This window comes from Leucopleurus acutus (genome assembly GCF_964270905.1).
Source record: "Leucopleurus acutus genome assembly, chromosome: 16".
Lineage (NCBI taxonomy): Eukaryota > Metazoa > Chordata > Mammalia > Artiodactyla > Delphinidae > Leucopleurus > Leucopleurus acutus.
In genome coordinates this window covers 69,260,754-69,280,996 of record NC_139158.1, presented here as the reverse complement: position 1 = coordinate 69,280,996, position 20,243 = coordinate 69,260,754, and the positions used below count along the sequence as shown (strand labels likewise).

At 60.9% G+C, this 20,243-nt stretch overlaps 2 protein-coding genes across 3 annotated transcripts; one reads left to right on the top strand and one right to left on the bottom strand.

Annotated features, from left to right (window-relative positions):
- Nucleotides 1-161: 161 nt before the first annotated feature.
- Nucleotides 162-5,559, top strand: EMILIN3 (elastin microfibril interfacer 3; the record flags this gene model as incomplete). 2 transcript variants are annotated; one of them, XM_082856595.1, is made up of 4 exons in its annotated part: nt 162-730; nt 2,005-2,127; nt 3,288-3,511; nt 3,773-5,559. In XM_082856595.1, 4 exons carry the CDS (start codon nt 162-164, stop codon nt 5,557-5,559), a joined length of 2,703 nt encoding a protein of 900 aa, XP_082712721.1. The 2 variants fall into 2 exon arrangements, with proteins under 2 accessions (XP_082712721.1, XP_082712722.1); XM_082856596.1 differs by having other exon boundaries at nt 564-730; nt 3,932-5,559.
- A 1,891-nt stretch (nt 5,560-7,450) lies between these two features.
- Nucleotides 7,451-19,041, bottom strand: LPIN3 (lipin 3). The gene is made up of 19 exons (XM_082856438.1): nt 18,826-19,041; nt 17,621-17,716; nt 16,415-16,680; nt 16,126-16,209; nt 15,478-15,598; nt 14,968-15,310; nt 13,970-14,069; nt 13,669-13,829; nt 13,173-13,266; nt 13,033-13,102; nt 11,324-11,416; nt 11,201-11,247; nt 10,328-10,466; nt 9,206-9,354; nt 8,927-9,013; nt 8,344-8,496; nt 8,010-8,124; nt 7,818-7,921; nt 7,451-7,636 (listed from the first exon to the last, which is right to left on the bottom strand). The coding sequence occupies exons 1-19, from the start codon at nt 19,009-19,011 to the stop codon at nt 7,492-7,494; spliced, it is 2,553 nt and encodes an 850-aa protein (XP_082712564.1). The 5' UTR covers nt 19,012-19,041; the 3' UTR covers nt 7,451-7,491.
- Between the last annotated feature and the right edge of the window lie 1,202 nt (nt 19,042-20,243).

Sequence of the window (20,243 nt, the reverse complement as noted above, 5' to 3'; positions counted from 1 at the left end):
GCTTCAGAGCCCTGGGCCGCGGTTCCCGGGCGCACACGGGTTTTTAAGAGCAGTGTGTCCAGCGGGTGGGCGTTCTTAGACGGCCCCGCGTCCAGGCCGGCCCCAGGGTTCTGGCTCTGCTTCTCGCCCGGGTGCACGCGGGAGACAGTGGCGGATGGGTGATGGGTGTGTTTGGGGGGCCTCCCGGGGTGCGACAGCCTGCGCCCCTGCCACTCCGGGGCTGCTCTCTTCTTAACCTCTCGCTCGCGGGCGGCCCCTCGGGCGTCAGCTCGGAGCTGGGGCGGGGGGCCGGCGGCGGAGAAGGGGCCGGCGGAGGAGAGCGACGCGGCCCCAAGTTTATGCTAATCAGCGCAGAGCCCGCCTCCCGCCTCCCCTCGGCGGCCCCAGGCGCGAGCAGCGCCGGCCACTCGGCGGGACGCAGCCGCCGCGAAGCGCCAGGCGGCCGGGCCAGCGAGCTCCGGGGGCCGCGACCGGCGGCGGGACCCGGGCGGGCGAGCGACGGGTGGGCGGGCGCACACCCGGCGGGGACCCGCGCGGGGCCAGGTGGAGACCCGGGGGCCGCGATGGGTCGCCGCCGCCTGCCGGTCTGGCTGTGCGCCGTCGCGGCGCTTCTCTCGGGGGCGCAGGCCAAGGGCACCCCGCTCCTCGCGCGGCCCGCGCCGCCCGGTGCCTCCCGCTACAGCCTCTACACGACGGGATGGCGCCCGCGGCTGCGCCCGGGGCCGCACAAGTAAGCGCGGGCCGCTCCGCGGGCGGGAAGCGGGAGGGATGGGCCCGGGCGAGGCTCCCACCTGCCCCGGGCGCGCGCGGGGGCCCCGGGCACCCCAGGACGAGCCCCCGCCCGGGCGGGCGCCCCACGGTCCGGGGGCCTGCGGGGCTGGCGAAGGAAAAGAAGCCGAGGGGGCCTGGCGCGGCGGCTGGGGTACTGGCAGTGCCCGCGGAAACCTTTCCAGAGAAGTAACATTTTCCAGCTGCTCTGTGTGCAGACTCCGGGCGCAGTGGACCAGGTGGAGGGAGAGGAGGGAGGGAGGGAGGGCGGGCGGTCCGCGACGCGGAGCACGCGGGGCCACCCCCATCCCGTGCCAGGGCCTCTCACCTCTCCCCTGCCCCGCCAGGTGGGAGATGGAGGCCGTGCACCCGGCGGCTCGACCCCTCCCGTGCTCAGCCTGGACCCCTGCGACCCTTTGGGAGGCCCAACGTGGCTGGGCGGCAGAGCTGGTGGGGGCTCCTGGGTCCTGGGCCCGTGTTGTGGCTCCAGAGCCCAATAGCAGTCCACAGGTGGTCGGCTTATGCCAGGCAGTAGCCTCCCTAGCCCTTGCGTCCTCCCCTGCCTCAGCTTCTGGTCTTTAGTAGCTTCAGGTGAGTTAGGGCCTCTGCCTGGGGTACTAGCTGAATGTGAACTCCAGCTGAGTTTGAGAGGTATTATAGGAGGAGTGTACCCAGCCCATGGCTGACACTCAGTAGGCCTGGGCACATCAGAGCAGGCGTCCTGGAGGAGGTGGTACAAAAAGTGATCTGAGAGGGAGGAACCAGAAGCAGAGGCAGGAGTGGGAAAACTACAGGGTGGGAGTCAGTCAGGAGGAAAGATGAGAAGTGTGGTCTCAAAGGCAGTATGTTGGGATCTCAGAAGCTTCAATGCCGAGATGAGGAGTTGAGAGCCAGTGAAGGAGTTGGAGGAGGGTGGGGAGTGTGGCAAGGCTCTTGAGGGGGATCCAGGGTGGGCCTCTTCCCCAGGCAGGTAGGCAGCTGCACTGGGCTCCTGGTTCAGTACAGCACTTACTTAGCCCAGTGACCAGCCCACTGGCGAGGCTGGGATTGGAGAGACAAGCAGTGGGGCGGGACCCCAGGCCAAGGGCCCTGGATCCCAGGAACAAGAAGAAGGGGCAGAGGAGAGATGGGAGTCTGGTCTCCTTCCTAGGCCCACAGCTGGGGGAGGGGAGGAGTAGAAGCCTCAGTGGGCCTGGCACAGGCCAGATATTCCAAGGATACCATTTCCCCCTGCAGGGCCCTCTGTGCCTACATTGTACACAGGAATGTGACCTGTGTCCTACAGGAGGGAGCGGATAACTACATAAAGGCTGAGTACCGGCAGTGTGGATGGGGGCCCAACTGCCCCGGGACAGTCACGTGAGTGCACCCCCATCCCACCGACTCAGGATCCCTGGGCATAAGCCCCAGGCCTGCCTTCAGCTGAGGGTAGCAGCCAGCCCCACAAGGGTTGTAACTCCTTGGACTCCAAAGAGCCTACCCCTGCCCCAGCACAGGCCATTTGGAGGGGGCCGGCGGGGGGCCAGGTCAGGCTTGGTTGGAGCCCCCAAGGGGACCCAGGGGAGGGCTCCCAGGGGAGAAGCAGTGCAAGGCAAGGAAGAAGCAGCAGAGGCACAGGGGGGTGGCTGGGGACGGGGAGAGCAGAGGATCAACACCAGCAATGGTTGATCCCTGGGTGGACCCAGGGAGGGTTGTGGTGACCGTGGAGAAGGCAGGCCAAGGGTGAGAGGAGGGAAGCCAGACTTCTGGGGCTTCAGCCAGACAGGTGGGCTGTGAGGACGTGTTGCATGCAGGTGTGATGTACTTGGAGACGTTCAAACATGTGTCTGAAAACAGACCTGTTTATTCCCATGTGTCAGTGGGTAAACAGGTACACGGCTGAACAGGGGAGAGAGTACACATGGTGAGCTCTGCCCTGCACCCCTGGGCCTTCCCCGCTGTGCTCAAAATCAGAGGTGCCATTCCGCCAGCTTCCAGGACCAGAGCTGAATTCCCAGAGTAGGCCAGGAAGGAGGGGAAAGAACTAAGTGGCCCCCAGGTAGGGAGTGGCCCCCAGGCAGTGTGAAGGGCTGCCTGCCCCAGCGCCAGTGCTGTACCCCTCATCCACCCAGAGGGAGGGGCTGGGGTTTTGTCAAAAGTTTTCAAGGTACCCCCAAAGCCAGAGTGGAATTTCTGATGGCAGTATGAGCCACAGGGGGTCCAAGTGGTCTTGGGAGTCTTGAGGCTAAATTCCCACTAGCCTTTCCCCAAGCAAACAAGATGGGGTAGGGCTTCTGCCTGACCCCTCCCCTAATGCATCTCTGAGCCTCTGCCAGGCCTGCTTCCACCCCACCGCCTGTCACCTTAAGCACAGAAGAAGGAAAAATGCTGGTGGTATAGTGAAGCTGGGAGACATCTAGACCTTCTGCCAGTGTCTGGAGTGGCCCTGGACCCCAGCCAGGGGGCAAGGTCACTCACCAGGAGGCAGGAGCCTCAGCGCACAGGTACAGAGCCCCGCCCTCTGCCCGCCCCTGGCCCAGGTACCGCACAGTGCTCAGACCCAAATACAAGGTGGGCTACAAGACAGTGACCGATCTCGCCTGGCGTTGCTGCCCCGGCCTCGCTGGAGAAGGCTGCCCCGAGCATCTCACGGACCACGCGGCCACCCCACCTCAGCCGGAGCCTGAGCCCCAGGTTCCCTCGGGGCAGGTGGGCCCAGGCCCCAGGCCCCTTCCTTCTAGCAGAGCAGCCTCCAGCCCCCACGGTGAGTCTGCCCATGGAGACCCTCGCCAAGGTGATCGGTTTCTGGGGACGGACACAAGCTGGCTGAGCCCCATCAGGGCTGGGGAGGGTGCGTCTCGTGTTGGACGTGAGGGTGAGCCCCGAGAGCCCCCTCCCACAGCTGGGGGACCATACCCAGCAAGGTTAGCTCAGACCAGAGAACCTCTCGGGGGGCCCGGCAACAGGACGAGCTGAGAGAGCCAGGCCAGTGATGACCCTGGGGTTCTCTCCTCCTCTTTCCCAGGAAGGAAAGGCCCAGGGCTGTTTGGTGAACGGCTGGAACGCCTGGAGGGTGATGTCCAGCGCCTGGCACAAGCATATGGTAGCCTCAGTGGCCTGGTGGCCAGCCACGAAGACCCCAACAGGGTGACTGGTGGCCCCAACGCTCCTGCTGCCCCTGTGGGCTTTGGGGTCATCCCCGAGGGGTTTGTGAACCCCAGAGACAGAGCTGGAGGACCACTCACTCCTCCTCTGGATGAGATCCTGAGCAAGGTGACAGAGGTGAGCAACACACTCCGGACCAAGGTGCAACTGCTGGACGAGGTGCATGGACTGGCCCTCGGCCATGAGGCTCACCTGCAGCGGCTGCGGGAGAGCCCCCCATCTCCGCTCACCTCCCTGGCGCTGCTGGACGAGTATGTGGACCGACGGCTGCACCGACTCTGGGGGAACCTGCTGGATGGCTTCGAGCAGAAGCTGCAGGGTGTCCAGAATGCGTGCGACCTACAGGTGCAGGAGGTGCGGCAGCAGTTCGAGGAGGGCCAGGCGGCCAGCCGGAGGCTGCATCAGAGCCTGGATGGCCGGGAGCTGGCCCTGCGCCGGGAGCTCTCACAGCTGGGTACCCGGCTGCAGGGCTTGGGCGTGGCTGGCAGGGGCAGCTGCTGTGGCCAGCTGGCCTTGATCAGTACCCGCGTAGACAGCCTCGAGAGGAAGCTGCAGGCAGTGACCGAGGCCCAAAGGGGCCACAGCCCCCCCGACGGGAATGACCTCACACGGCTCTCTGCTGCCATGCTCGAGGGGGGCGTGGATGGGCTGCTGGAGGGCTTGGAGACCGTCAACAGCACAGAGGGTGGAGCCAGGGGCTGCTGTCTGGGGATGCAGGAGGGGGGCTGGGGTGTGCGTGGCTTCCACACCATGCTGGAAGAGCGCGTGCAGAGGCTGGAGGAACGCCTGCTGACGCTGGCTGGGGAGCCGAGCCACGATAGCGCTCCTGCAGGCAGATCGGCTCGGCCGCTCGTGCAGACGGAGCTGGCGGTGCTGGAACAACGGCTGGTTTCACTGGAGGCCTCGTGTACCCCTAGGACCACCCTAGCCATCCTGGACAATCTCGTGGCCGAAGTGAAGGCCTGGCAGAGCCGGAGTGAGGCCCTCCTACGCCAGGTGGCCAGCCATGCGGCCTTGCTCCAGAAGCTCAATGGCACCGTGGCTGAGGTCCAGGGGCAGCTGGCAGAAGCAGCGGGCAACTCCCTCCAAGGCGAGATCACCCTGCTCAAGGTCAATCTGAACTCTGTGAGCAAGTCGCTCACGGGCCTCAGTGACTCTGTCAGCCAGTATTCTGATGCCCTCTTGGCCGCCAACACATCCCTGGATGAGCGGGAACGCAAGGTGGAGGCTGAGGTCCACGCCATCCAGGAGCAGGTCAGCAGCCAAGGCTCGTGGCTTCGGGCCGGACACAGGCAGGTCCTGAGCCTGCGGGGGCAGCTGGAGCAACTCAAGGCCGGCGTGGCCAGTGTGGCTGGCAGGCTGAGCCGCTGCCAGGACACAGCCCAGGAACTGCAGCTTGCGGTGGGTCACTTTGACCAGAGGGTGGCGCAAGTGGAAGGTACCTGTGGGAGGCTGGGCCTGCTGGCTGCGGGCCTGGACAGCTTGGCGGCTGAGTCCCTTGGGCCCAGGGAGGGCCTGTGGGACCACGTGGACCAGCTGAACCGCACGCTGGCCCAGCACGCAAAGGACATTGCCCGCCTCCGGGATGACCTGCTGGACTGCCGGGCCCAGCTGGCCGAGCAGGTCCGGGCAGGGCAGGCCGACTAGGTGGGCTGGACAGGCCAACCCCCAGATCCCGCCAACCCTGGGGACCCTCCCCCAGAGCCCAGCCTTGCCTAGCAGTGCCTCCCAGCCTCCCCTGGCCAGCGCGGATGCCATTTCAGAGGGCCTTGAAGGAACAGTGTGGGTCCGGCTCCACCTGACTGCCCAGGCACCAACTGGGCAATTCGGGACTGCGGTCAAGGCCAGGACGTCATGCCTGAAGGCCGGGGTGGCCCCAAGAGACTGCACCACCCACGGTCTGCAAATCGCTCTTCTGCAGACACACCAGTTAGCATCTGCGCAGACCTTCAGGTCCGTTCTCGGACAGCAGTCTCTCCGCATCTCCCTTCGCCCGTGGACAGCAGCTCCAAGCCCTTAGAGGCTTCTCAGCCACCTGGGCTTGGTTTCTTCAGGAAGGTCGTGCCCACTGGCACTGTCCTCCCACCTGGCAGCTTCAAGGATGCTGTTCCTGAACTAAGGACCAGAGCTTTCCACCACCCTACAGGTCCTTCAGGACAGAACGGAAACACAAGGACTCAGTGGAGAGTTCTCTTTATTCCTTTTGATTCTCTCCCAAGGTGAGGGCTTAGGCAGCCGCGGATTCCCGGAGGAAAGGATGGGGTCCAAGTGATCTGTTTGGAGACGCCTCCCACTGTAATTTATCCTTTTCGTTCCCCTCCCCAAAGATGTTTTTGGGGTACTCTGGTCCCCACGTGATCCTCTCCTTCCCACTTGGAGGAGAATCTCCCTCCACCCCAGGTTAGGGCCTCTCTCCAAAGGGCGGCCCTCATGCACATCATGGCCTGAATGAGGCCAGACCCTGCGCAGGAGGCCACAGCTGGAGGAAAAGGGCTCCAGGCCTAGTTTCCAACATCCTTGGAAAACCCCAGCCCTGCCTGGATGTTCACAAGGTGGTGAGAAATTCAGGTATGAAAACATGAGGACACAAGCGTTCGTCTGGCCTGCGTACGCCCCAGAGGCCCATCCCTGCTGAGGTTCCCAGCCTCAGTTTCCCCACAGCAGCTCGGGCCCTTCCATGGTGTTTTGCAGGTCCCTGCAGCCCCACCTTCTGGGTTCCTGACATTTGGTGTTCTGCCCCCCACTTTGGTGCCGTTGGGGGAGGGCAGGCCTGGATTAAAGCTTTTAGCCTGTCTAAAGGAACTTTCTTCCCCAAAGGCAGTAGGCGGGAAGGCTGCAGTGGGGTGTCAGCCCTGCTCCTTGGGCAGAAGCTCACTCAGCAGCTGTGCGGGCAGTGAAATGACTGGCAAAGGCTGGGGGAGGCCAGGCACCTGCCCTGGCAGGGTTTGGGGCTGTGTCCTCAGCAGGGGTGTGAGGAGGGGCAGGGATGGCAGCTGGGTATGTACTAAGCCACACCCCCTCAGCCCTGGCACTGCCCTGGGATCCCCCCTTCCCAGATGTTGGAGGGGCCCTAGAGTATCTGGGGTTGGGATGTGCTGAGATAATCAGGACACCAGCGTGGGAGAGCAGTGATGTCTGGCTCCAGAGCTATGGGAAGGAGCCAGGGCTATGTAGGGTCTAGCTTCAGAGGGTATGGTCCAGGCTCCCCAAAGTGGGTCGGGGGAAAATTTCTTCCCTGATTGTTGGCTGCCACCAACCCTTTCCTGGGCTTACAGGTCTCAAACCTCATAGGGGCTTCCTTCTTGTCTCTGTCCTATCAGGAGTTGAGGCAGGGTCCCAGGGTGACAGGGACAGATATCAAGGGTATGGAGAACGCTGCAAGGACCCAGTCACTTAATGGCTACAGGGCAGGGCCGTGCTGAGGCCTGTAGCATGGCTCAGCTGGCAAAGGCAGGGGACAGGAGAGGCCACAACTAGCCCGCAGCCCCCTCCTCCCCTTCAGTGGGTTGGCCCTGCAGCATCCAACTTCCAACCCCCATGCCCTGGGACACACAGTCCTGGGGAGCAGCCAGGGCTCGTTCAGGCCAAGGTGTCGAGGTCCACAGGGGCCAGTGGCTCCCGCCAGTAGCAGAAGTTGCTGTATTCGGGGCTGGCCAAGTCTGTGCTGGGGCCACGGGCCACAGGTGGGAAGAAGAGTTCAGCCACCTCACCGAGCCGTTCGTACCTACGGGCAGGAGATGCTGGAGTGAGGCTCAGCCGCTGCCGGGCTTCAGCCCCACCACGGCAGGTGGAGGGGTCCTTCCCGGGAGCCCTGGACCGGGGAGGGGGTCCCTGGCGGGGGCAGGGTGGCGTGGGTCCCAGGGAGAGGCTGGGCTGTGGAGGCACGTGGCAGGGTTTGGCCTCACGTGGACTTGTGATTCTTCATGAATTCCTGGCTGAGCTCTCCTCGGGGGTTGACTGTGAAGATGCGGGATGTAGGCAGGCCGACCTGCCGGTAGGCAGTGACATCCTACAGGAGACAAGGAGGGGTCGGTGGGCTGGGAGGTGTGGAGAAGGTGGCTCGGGCCCCCCGCCCCCGCCGTGGAGGGGACACTCACATTGGGCCTGTTCCCAAAGGCGGCATAGAAGGGCTGTTTCTGGGGCAGAAAGAGCTGCTGGATGTCACTCAGGCAGGCAATCTTGAACACCTCCGGCTTCTTCTCAATCACCTCCCTGCGGCAGTTGGGACCATGGGCAGGGAAGGGGTTAGCGACCAGAGGATGGCAGGGTGAGGTGACAGTGCTGGTGACAGGGTCTGACCCAGTGGACACCTGAGCGAGGTCTGATGCTGGCCCAGCCTGGGCTGTGCAGGGCTGGCAGTGGGCCTGTGCAACCCCCTGCTGAGCTGTGGGCTCACGTCCCATGGGGAGGTTACCTGTGCAGGGCGGTTACCTGTGCAGGGCAGAGAAGAGGCTGCTGGGAGACAGAAGGATGGGGCCCTCAGGGAGGCCACAGCCCCGCTCGCTCACCCACTGCAGGTACCCCTTGGTGAGGTCAGCCATGCCGATGGCCCGTGCCGAGCAGTACAGGAACTTGTACCCATTTCTGGGGGCGGGACAAAGGGGTAGCACAGAGCCGTCAAGAGACCAGCCATCCCCATCTCGCCTTCTGGGCTTCGGCCAGCTCAGCCCAACCCTGGAGCCTCTGCAAGGAGGGAACTTAAGAGCTGAGCCAGGGCTGAGAGGTAGAAGAAGCGTGCAGAGTCCTGAGGCCCAGGTGGACCAGGATAGGTGAGGACTTGGGCAAGTCTGTAGGCTTTGCCTACGGCAGGAAGGCCAGCAGCTAGACTCAGAGCCCGACCGCAGCCCCAAGAGACAAGTCTTTCACAGGAGAACTGAGGACCAGTAGGTCTCAGCACTCCAGGGACCTGCCCTGGTCTCCTTCCCTGTGGGTCCCCAAGCCTGGCTTCCCGGGGCTGAGGCCAGGCCATTCCTCCCTCCCTGGGGTCCCACCCCAGCCCAGTCCAGGCACTCACAGGTGGATTTTGTGGTAGAGACTAGTGATGCCCTGATGTGTCCAGTCTTTCCCCAGCTGGGGCAGAATGTGGCCCAGGACATCCGACCTAGACCCAGAGTGATGGTCACGCCAAGGCAGCCCCACGTGGCCCTCCTGCTCTGTGGGTGTGGCCCCGCCCCCATCCCAGGATGGCCCATCGGGAGGGGAGGGCCTCTCTCCCTGTCCCCCCTCCCCCAGCACAGAGGGAGGTGAGTCCCCAGGCCCTCCCTCTCCCCCTCCACAGCCGACCGGGTCTCACTTGGTGATGGTACCATCAATGTCTGAGATGATCACCCTGTCGTCCCATTTCCACAGGTAGATGGTGGCCCTACAGCGGCAGGTGCCCTGGTACTGGGTGGTCACGCTGAAGACCACCTCGTTGGCACCTTCTTGCAGGTTCAGGCGCCGCTGAGGCCACGCAAGGGGGGAACTGTGAGCTGCCGCAGCTGGACGCTGTCCGCCCACCGCCAACCCCCCCAGAACTGTGGCCGTCCATCTCCATGGGCCTCTCTTTCTCCTGTTCCTCCCAACTCAGGAACCTTCCTGAGCTCATCAGAGACAGCCATGTAGGCAGAAGGCGGCTCAAGGAGGAAGTGAGGGGTGCTGGTGGGGCCTGCAGAGCTCCAGGCACAGGAGCTTTGAGATGACGCTCACGGACCAAGCCTGGCCCATGACCCCGTCCAGGTTTCTCAGGTCAGCCTTGGGGCCAGCACTGCTCTGGGCAGAGGGACACCCCACTCCACAGAGGGGCCCCTGTGGGGATCTTCACAGGCAGCCTCCTGCCTGGGGCTAGGGTACCTGGGACATCCCCGCCAAAGAGAGACCTAGCCCTGTCCTTGGTCCAGAGATAAGGATCAGGGCAGTTCTAAGCCACAGCCTGTGACCTGGCTGACCCCGAGTTGGGTGTGAGCCCCAGGGAACCACACAGGGCAGCCACTCTGTACCAGGTGCGCCAGACTCTCCTGGGCACCTCTCTGACCACAGAGTTCCACGCAGGAAGAAGACATGACAGGAGCCACAGTTACTCCGAGGTGTGAGTTGGGGGCCTGGGGTTGCCAGAATCGGAGAGGCTGTCATGGGCCGTTTGGTTCCTGTAGCTCCCAAAGGCAGGCCCAGAGCCAGCCAGCCCACCGCAGGTAGGTATATTAAGATGCCATAGAGGGGGCTTTTCTAGCGAGAACATCCAACAGAGAATGGGCTGGCACGTGAAGAAGCGGCACAGAAAGCTGTCCCCGGATGACGCAAGCAGAGGCCGGCAGGCGGCTGCCACAGGGATGGATTCGGGGCTTTGCGAAACACAGGCCGTTCCTCAGCTGGGCCCTGAGGGCCTCGGGAACACCGTCCTCTCAGGCCCGCCACTCCCACACCTGCACACACTTACAATCTGATTGGAGGAGAGGCGGAGGGACTTCTTGTAGGTAGGAGTGTGGGCTGGAGGCGAGAGGGGTGGGGAGGGGGCCTCCAGAAGGATGGGGCTGTCGGGGGCATCGTCCTCACTGCTCGGGGCTTCCGTCTTCTCCCTGCGGGCCGCCCGGCGCTTGAGCCACTTCCCCCAGCCAAGGCCTTCACTCCTGTAGATGCCCACCCCTCACCCAGGCCGCAAGGAGCCTGCTGCTGGTCTCTGCCCCTCTAAGGACCCCTCCCTTTAGGTGCCACCCATTTTGGGGGTGGCAGCAGACATCAGGATACAGGCCAGCAGTCTACACCCAGAACGGTGACTGCAGAGCTGGAGCAGAGACCCGGGGTGCCCAGGCCCCAGGCCGCTCTCCACAGCTAGGATGCTGGTACCTGCTTTGGGGATGTGCACCAGAAAAATCTAGAATTGCATCGTGGCCAATCCCACCTGCTGTGGGAGGCAGTCAGCCCGTCCTTGATCACCCCCCACCCAGCCTTGGACATTCTGGGTCACTTCAGACATGAAAAAAGGAAGCAAGGTCAGCTGGGGCCAGCTGGCCCCTGGTGGAGAGAGGAAGCCCTTCTCTGCCTTCGTATGGTAGCCCTTTGTCTGGGCTGGGAGTCTGGGTACCCATTCCAGCCCTGCCACTTCCCGGCTGCGAGAACTTTGGTATATCTAGGCTTTCCCATCTGTGACATGGGGACATGTCCCAGGAGAAAGAAGAGGTGTAGAAGTGATTGCAGAGGGACAAAGACATGCCACGGCAGGGGAGGGGTTCTGGCTCCACTGCCGCTCCCACAGTGATCTTTCCCAGGCTGAGCTCCAGCTGCAGAGCCCCAGGCAGGAGATCCAGCTCACCCCAGCTGCTGCTGCCGCGCTGTGGTTTTCTCCCTCCGGGCTCTGCACTGTGGGGAGAATATCCATCTAGTGAACACCGCCTCCTGCCTGTGCCGGCCCCGCCCTGTGGACATGACCACCCACCTCCTTGGCCGGAAAGTCCCTGCATCGCCAGGAAAACCACCACCGCCCTCCCTTCCGGGGCATCTTTTCCTTCTCCAGCTTGTCCACGGTGCTCTGCGGGCAGATGAAGGCCATGGCATTTTTTCCTGTACCACAAAAACCCACCGTACGTTGCCCTTGGGGCCCCCATGGGCCCAGAGTCTGGGGTTGACCCTACAGCAAGGTGCTACCAACATCTGGACGCTAAAGAAGCATCCTCACCCCCATCTTGGGATTCTGAGCACTGGTTCAAGGAGATAAGCATGGGAGAACAAGGGCCACCTCTGCCCGCCTCCACTCCACCCAGCCCTGGCCCCCCGCCCCCAGCTCTAGCCCAGCCTTGGCCTGGCCTCCAGACCTTGTGGCTCAGTCTCCCTATCCCAGTAGCTAAAGGCAGAGCTTTGGGAGATTCTCAAGATCTGGGTCTCCCTGCACGATGCCACCAACTGGTGGCAGGGACAGTCTCTAGTCAGTACCACCCTCAACCTCCAAGACCAACATGGGCAATTCCTAAGGTCAGTGATCTATCCCGTGAACAGCCTCCCTCTCTGCTTGTTACCGTCATTGTCTGGTGGGGACAACATGACCCTGCGAAAAATTCTGATTAGATTTGTGCTAGATAAATCCAGGGAGGGCCCAGGCCCGCCTAGGAGACATATCAGCTTCCTGCAAACACAGAATGGAGAACCCAAGTCGAGGAAAACAGCCAGGGTGTCCACTGGGGCTGGGAAGAGGCTGGGAGAGTTTTCCCCTAGGTGGTGGGTCTCTCTGGGTAAGGTGAGGAAAGCCAAGCACGGGGGGACCCTCTCTCTTCCCACAAGCTCTGGGTCCTTGCTCCAACCCAGAACCAGCCAGAGGATAGAGCTGAGCTTCACCAAAGGGAGGCACCAGCTGTCAACATCAGGTGAGTGAGGTTCTTTGGGCAAGCCAAGCCGGTAATGATGGGCCAGACCAGGGTGGGGCACTGGATGGCTCCCAGAGGAGCAGAAGGGGCAGGTGCAGGCCAGCCCTGCACAGGATAGAGGTTCTGGGAGGGACTATAGAGGCTGGTCCTTCCCACCTCTGAGCACCTGCACATGCTGTTCCCCACCCTTTGCCTACTCATCCTTCAGACCTCTACCCAGCGGGCACTTGCTCAGCAAACCCCCTGTTGGAGGCTCTCAAAGCAGCCCAGACCTCTCCTTCCCAGTTGAATTTTATATTCATTTGGCTGAGTCTTTGACTAACTGTCTTCCTATGAGGGCACGACTGTCCCCAGTCTGGGCCCGGCACACAGTAGGTACTCAACGACTGTGTGCTGATAAAGCAAGCCCCTGCAGCCCAGCCTGCAGAGGGTCTCAGAGGAAAGTGAGGGGTAGGACCTCCATCTCCCGAGACCGTCTCGCAGATCCCAAAACCTCCTGTTGAAGGCACGTCCCTGTCGCCTCTGGTTTGTCCTGAATTCCTTGGAAGTCAAGTCTAAATCCAATCCAAATGGATTCAGCCATGTCAGGAAACCAGGGAAGCGGGGGGTGCTTCGTCCACACAGCCTGGGGCAAGGCTTCAGAGGACCTGGGTCTCTTCTCTCAGAGTGGGTCCTGCAGCCCCAGGCCCATCCATCTCTGCCCACCCTCCACTTCCTTGCCAAGGGCCCCCGACCCCAAGGCTATGGCCACGTCCCCCAGGAGGCCCAGGGGTGCTATAACCATTACCTTGGGCAAGTTTTTCTGGAAAGCTTGCAGGGAGAGGATCATGGAGGCAGCTACAGCCCAGTTATAATGCCTGGAGAGACAGATAGGGTGTTAGGGCCGTGGAGGGCGGGGCGATCCAGCGGCCCAGTCCCGATACCCACTTCTCGTTGATCTTCACCACGAGGTTCGGGTCGTCCAGGAGGCCGGGGTTTTGGGCGAGGTCCTGGTAGGAGACGATGTGCTGGTTGAACTTCTCTGGGCACAGAGACAGAGAGCGAGGGGTGAGGCCAGCACATCCCACGTGACCCGTTGCCCCCGCCCCTCCCAGCTGCCCCACCTCTGCTGCTCAGGCCTCCTGCAACTTGGGTCTTCGACCTAGCAGGGCTCCTTGCTACCTGGGGTTTTGGCCCCTGATGGTCCCACCCCAGGCACTTGCCATCCTGGATTCACAGGATAAGTCACAGCCTAGCATGACTTAGCATTTGCTTCACGGGGTCTTGGAGATGCCCAGCGCTTGCTGGCCGAGGGTGGGCTCCACAAACCCCAGAGTCGTGCACACCTCTGCTACCCCCCCACCCCGGGGTCTTCCCTCTCTTCTCCCGTCCCCTGGGCTCAGTGACAGTCCTTGGAGGGGTGGGGGGCCACAGTTGAGCATACCCACAGAGATGTCTCCGCTGTCAGCCAGCCCCCCCGAGAGGGACAGCACTACTGTGTCCGCTGTGTCCCGAGTGGGCTCTGGCTCCCGCTCAGGGTTGCAGTCCCCCAGAGACTTTTGGCTTCCGGCTTCACTCCACTTCCTGGCCCCCAGCCCACAGTCGCTGGGGACAAAGGGGCCAATAGTGACATGAATACAAGGAGGCTGGGAGGAGGGGCTGGAGCCCTCCCAGGCCCCTGATAGCCGACTCCTAGCCCCACAGGCCCCAATCCCAGGACACCCTGGCGTCCAGAACCCAGGCACCTCTGGGGGAAGTAAAGGGCTGCGTTCTCAGAATCCAGGGAGGGCAAGTCATCCAGGTAGATTTCACTGGGGCCCAGGTGCTGGCTTCTCTTCAGGGAGCCTGAGAGCAGAGGAGGGGACATATGTAGACCTAACCCGTGAGGACTAGTGTTGTGATCAGTGTGCGTCCCCCTACCTTTGAATGCCTTAAGGTGGCACTGTCCAGTAGAACTTTCTGCAATGCTAGAAAAGTCCTATGTCTGCACTGTCCAGTAGGGTAGCTGCTGGCCACAGAAGGCTACTGGGCATACTTAAAATGTGGTGTGATGGAAAAGTAGAATTTTAAGTGTTATTTAATTCTTTTTTTCCTTTTCGCCATGCCGTGTGGCATATGGGATCTTAGTTCCCCAGCAAGGGATCGCACCGCACCCCTTGCAGTGGAAGTACGGAGTCTTAACCACTGGACTGCCAGGGAAGTCCTGCAAGTGTTATTTAATTTTAATTAATTTAAATTTAATTTTAAATAGCCACATATAGCCAGTAACTACCCATCTGGATAGCACAGGTGCCAGCTTCCCCTCCCAACCCTCTCCCTGGCCTCGCTCAGGACACACCAGCTGCCTCAGTTCCTAGATATGAAACCTCTCTCCCTCCTCATGGCCTTGATGTTCTCTCTGCCTAGAATTCTCTTCCCCTGGTCCTCACTCGGCTGGATCTTTATGGCCCACGTCTCAGCTCAGGCATCACCCGTGCAGAGAGGCCATCCCTGGCCACATGATTTAAATAGCCCCCGTCCCAACCAATGATTCTGTCCTGCGTCCCGCCCCCCCAACATCATGCTCCTCCTGTTATGCGTCTGTCATCTGTCTACCCCTCTGGACTGTGAGTCCCATGAGGGCCGGGGCCAGAAACAGTGCTCGGAACACAGTAGGTGCTCAAACATGCTTGAAATTCCAGAGTCCACCCAGGGGATAACGTGAGGCCAGGGAAGCAGTGGGAGGGGTCCAGCTATCACTCACCTTTCCTCCTGGAGATCCCCTCCGGCTGCCCTGTGCAAGCGGGGGCCTCCAAAGCAGCCCAGCTCCACGACTCAGAAGGAGGAGGGAGGCCCACATCCCCGGAACTCTGAGTCGTGGTTTCCTCTCTCTCAGGGGGCTGGAGAGGGGGACCCACCAGAGCAGGCACCTCCGTGTCAGCGTGAAGAAGGTGGGTGCCAGGCCCTGTTTGCGGGATTGGAATTCCCGAAGGGTCCACGCCAACCACAGAGGCAGAGGGGGTGCTGGGCACCCCCTGAGGTGGAGAGGCTGTCTTGGAGCTGCCATCAGGGACCACTGAGGACGCGGGCCACTCAGCTTTGCCCACCTTCGAGCAAACAAATGCGGGAAGACAGGGGCGGTGCAGGGCCTGCCTCCCACACCCCAAAAGGCCTCAGGGAGGTGGCCCAAGTCTCAAGTCACTCCAGTCCTGACCCGCAGGGGCCACGGAGCCGCTGAAAGGTAAGGATGGAGGGTTGACACAGGGGAACTAACCTTAGGCAGCCTCCCCCAGGCCCACTGCATGTGGGACTCAGCTCTCAGGGGGATGGGCTCGGGGGTCCGCAGCTCCAGCTCCGAGTCACTCTTGGGGGATGTTAGCCCACCCGTTGAGAGGCTGCAGGAAGCAAGAACTCAGAGGCCCCCAAGCCAGCCTGCCACCCCCTGCCGCCCTCCTTGGCCTGGGAAAATTTTTTCTGCAACACGTATTTATGCCTGTGTTGGATCCAGAATGTATAAGGAACTCCTATAAATCAACACTAAGAAGGCAATCCAGTAGAAAAACCAAAACAAAACGAAACAATGGGCAAGGCTGTGACTTCTCAACGGGTGTAGGGTTTCCACTAAGGGTGACGAAAAAGTTGTGGAATTGGATAAGGGGTGATGGTTGTACGACATTGTGAACATACTAAATGCCACTGAATTATGCCCTTTCAAATGGTAAATTTTACGTTATGTGTGTTCTACCACAACAAAAAAAATGGGCAAAAGACTTGAATGTCAACACTTTACTGAAAAGACACACAAATGGCTGGTAAACACAATAAATATGTTCTATGTCGTTATTCATCAGAAAAATGTAAGTGGAGAGCCCTCTGAGACCTTGGCTTTGAGTCTCTGCCTGTAGCCCACCTGGACTCTCACCTGGCCTGGGGGGGCCGCTCCCCATCGGAGTAGGGGTAGATGTCTTTCGGCTGCGGTGAGGCCTCTCCTTCTGGCTGGACACTGCTGCGGGACCACAGGGAAATAAATGGTCAGTGATAGGACAGGCAACCTGGGCAGGGCATGGAAGCCTGGACATCAGAGGCTTGATGAAGCAAAGCAACTAAAGGCCAGAGAGGTCAAGGACCTAGCCCAGGGTCACACAGCATCAGCAGAGGACACTGTGCTTGAACCCCAAGTGGCATTCCTACACCCTCAACCCCCTACATACCCCGGGGGCTCCGGCCTCGGCTTTTCCAGCAGGGATAGCTCACTCCCAGTGCCTGCCTCCAGCTCCTCCGAACTAGAATTGGCTGCCACCGTGTCCTCCTTCTGCCTGGGTTTCCTCCTGCGACGCTTCTTCTTCCACCCCGTGGAGGCTGTGCCCGCGATGCTGGCCTCAGGCTCTCTGGCTGTGCCCAGGTGGGAGTCCGAAGGGAACCCAGACAGGCCCCCCCAAGGGATGGGTGATGTGCACAGGTGGGGAGGCATGTCTTCCTGTGGAGCAGATCGGGGGCAGGGCTGAGGGGTCTGCAGCTTGGGGGCAGGGGGCAGGAAAACAGGCCTGGAGGCTGGACAGAGCCAGTGGTAGCATGGCCTTGTAACTGTTGCTGGCCTCAATGTTCCCTAACAGAGATAAAGTGGCCCCAATCCCAGGGGTGCCTACACCTCTGGCAGCCCACGGCAACCACACAGTCCAGACAGAAACCTGGGCATCAGCCTCTCATCTCCCCTGCCCACATCTACCACAGCAGACACCTGCTTCCCCTTTTAAGACTCAGCCAGGTGTCACCTCCTCCAGGAAGCTTGCCCTGACTTTTTTCAGCCTCAGTTCCAACCCCCTTCGCTGCAATAACCAAATAGTTCTTTCATCTGTTGTTTACATGTCTGTCTCCCAGGTTAGTCTGAGAAACTTCTTTTTTGGCAGGGGTCACCCCTCATCCAGGTCTACTGCTGTTTCTGGCCTACAGTAGAGTAGGGGCTCAATTATTAAGTTTGTCAAAACTTTAAACACCTCTACTGGCTTCTGCTGGGCCCTGCCTCCCTTCTGCAAACACCCCTCTGGTCCTCCCCCGCTCCCACACCTCCATGTGCCAGCTGCCCCGAGCCGGCACCAGATCTACAACAAGCCATCTTATGCTTTCCAGTCCCGGCCATTGCTCGGCACCCTCCTCCTCTCCAAGCTGCCCAGGGAGGGCCTCCTTTTCCCCTTTCAGGGGCCCAGCTCAAGTGTCCTCTTCTGAGAAAACGTCCCCCAAAAAGCACCAGCCCTTCCTGCCCCCATCCCTCCCCAGGGTCCACCAGCACGTCCTGACCCCTGCCTCAGACCCTCGCTGATGGGGTCCTCCCCAAGGTGGGGACGGTGACAAATCCCCAGGCCCCGCCTGGAGGGAACACTAATGAAGAGACAGGGCCAGGCAGGCCCAGAGGCACTTACCACATCGCTCTCCAGCTCCTGGATGAAGAAGGCCTCCCCGCTGTCCCCCAGCTTCATGTGCAAGTCCACTGGCTCCCCATTGATCTCGATGTCTACCTGTAATGGGGCGTGGTGGGATGGGGCTCCCCACCGTCGGATCTTACTCCCATGCTTCAGTCCTCTGGACTCCCAGCTGGTCCTGGAGACACAGGCTCCCTGCTGCCCCAGAGCACTGCACTTTCTGGAACTCTCTCCCCCCAGACCTCGGGGAGCCCCCTGCTCCCCACTCTGAGGGTCTCTGCTCACCATCTCAATATTCTTGTTTATGCCTTGGTTTCTGTGTTCCTCTCTCTCCCACAGCCCATAAGAACAAGAACACGATCCAATCTTGTCCCTGTGTGTCCCCAACCCGCAGAAGAGTGCCCGAACATTTGTGGGTAACATGAACAACAGTAAGAATGACACTTTCCTGGGCACTTCGTCCAGTGTGTTACATAGACCATCTTATTTAATCTTCACAGCAACCCCTGGCAGTACCTCCCATCATTATCCCCACTTTATAGATGAGGAAACTGAGGCTCAGAGGGGTTAAGTAATTCTCTGGGAATTACTATGAACCCAGAAGGTCTGAATCCACAACGCAAGCTCTTAACCACTTAGCTATACTGTCTCTCTCAAGGTTACACTCTCCCATTAGGATTCTGGAAGATTCACAGTCACCCCAGTGTGAAGAGGGTTTGGGCCCACCAAACCAGAACCAGAACTCAGTGCTAACAAAAATCTGTCACGTTCACCTGAGCCCCATGAAGACGGTGCCGGTTTCCTAAGAGTGAGGAGGTAATTTTTGAGTCTCAGCCCCATGCCTCGCCCTGGGACAGTGCTATCACCTCTTATTTAATCACCAGGTAATGAGGGTGTATCAATTTGTTCAGGTGAGGTGACTTACCAGGAATACACAGGTAAGGTCTCAGGAAGCTGGAGCCAGGTCTGATGGCCCCAGTACAGAAGGCTGCCCCGCTGTGCTGCTTCCAGGGGAAAATAAGGGCCCTCCTGGACCAAAACCCCCAAACCAACCCAAAACCTTCCAAGAAAATACAAAAGAAGGGAAGCCTGTCCAGAGGACACATCCCTGCCCCAGGGAGGTTTGGTTCGTGTCCTGGGACTGTAGTGACTACCCCGGCTTCCTGAGTGCGCCCTGCAGAGGTCCCTCTACCGCCATCACTCACCACCTTCTCCCGCGAGCACAGGACGCCCAGCTTGCCGAAGCGCACGTGGAAGGGCGAGCACCGGAAGGAGCCGTCCGCCTGCCTCACCACCAGCACATCGATGCCCCCGCTCAGCGTGGCCGGGTTCAGGCCCCGGTACAGCCCCTTCCCAAACACAGTCTCTGCCAGCTGCCCCACGTAGTTCATGGCTGTGCTGGTAAAGGGAGGTGGTGCTGGGACCAAGGCCTGGCCCACCGGCCTCCGTACGGGGCTCCGCAGCCTGACCCCTGGGACCCCAGGCTTACAGCGTGTGGCCCTCGGGGCACCTCTGCAGATGGGCAGCAGTGATGGGGTGGGAGGTGCGCCTGAAGACGTGGGCTCTAATCCCCACCGGCCGTGGGGCTCTTGGACGGCCACCTCCTTTCTCCAAGGGCTGCTGCCCACATCTGTCAAATCAGGGCACCGGGTAAGGCCATCCGGGACGCTGTGAGCCTCTAAATGCCATGAGTAATGATGACCGCAGCTCATTTCATCTTTACAACAACCTGCCAGGCTGGCCGAGCAGGTTTCATCATACCTGTTTACAGACAAGCCAGCCCAGGCTCAGAGAGGTGGAGTGACTTGCCCACGGCCACTAGTCAGGAGCCAGGGTTCACACACAGGCCTGTGTGATTGCAGAGCCCTCGGTGTGAACCACTGGGATGGCCCAACTGTGGGGACAGGCACCCCTCCCTGAGGGGCAATAAGGGGCAGCCTCATGATAGATCAGGCCCAGGGCCCTGCTGGGTAACAGGTGACAGTCCTGAAGGCTGATCTCTTTCCAGGAAGTGGGGAGGAGGGAGCCTCAGTTTTTCCATCTGAGAAATGGGTTCAGCTGTCTTGCTGCCTCCTGGTCCTAGAAGTTGGAAGGGACCTTGCTGGGCTATTGTGGCTAATTTGTGGGAGGCCGGGGTGGGGGTACCTCAGGTACCTAAGGCTCTGCCCAGTTCTCAGATGCTTGCAGTAGGGCACCCCCTATAGCTGGGCCCAAACTACAAAATTTAAGGCTCAAACTCCAAAATTCTTCCCAGTCTCCCTGGGATACGTGGGAAGCCCGTCCATGGCCACAACCTGACCCCAGTGTCTCTAGGACATAGTTCTCAGCCCCCGACCCCTACTCCTCAGACCCACATTCAGGCCTTGGGCTGGCCCCTGGCCCACCAAAGCTGCTCCTTCTTCCCCCAGCCAGGCCGGTCCCTCCAGCTCTCCCACAACAGGCAGAGCTGGGTGAGCCAGAGGCAGGAGCTGTAGCAGCCGCAGAGAAGAGCCAGGGACATAATGAGAGCCACCTCTACCCTGGCATGGTGCCCGCCCTGCCAGCTTCAGCTCGTCGCCCCTTCCCTGCTGGCCTTGCCAGTGGCCTAGGCCCTTCTGGCTGCCAGGACCCCAAACCATCCCAG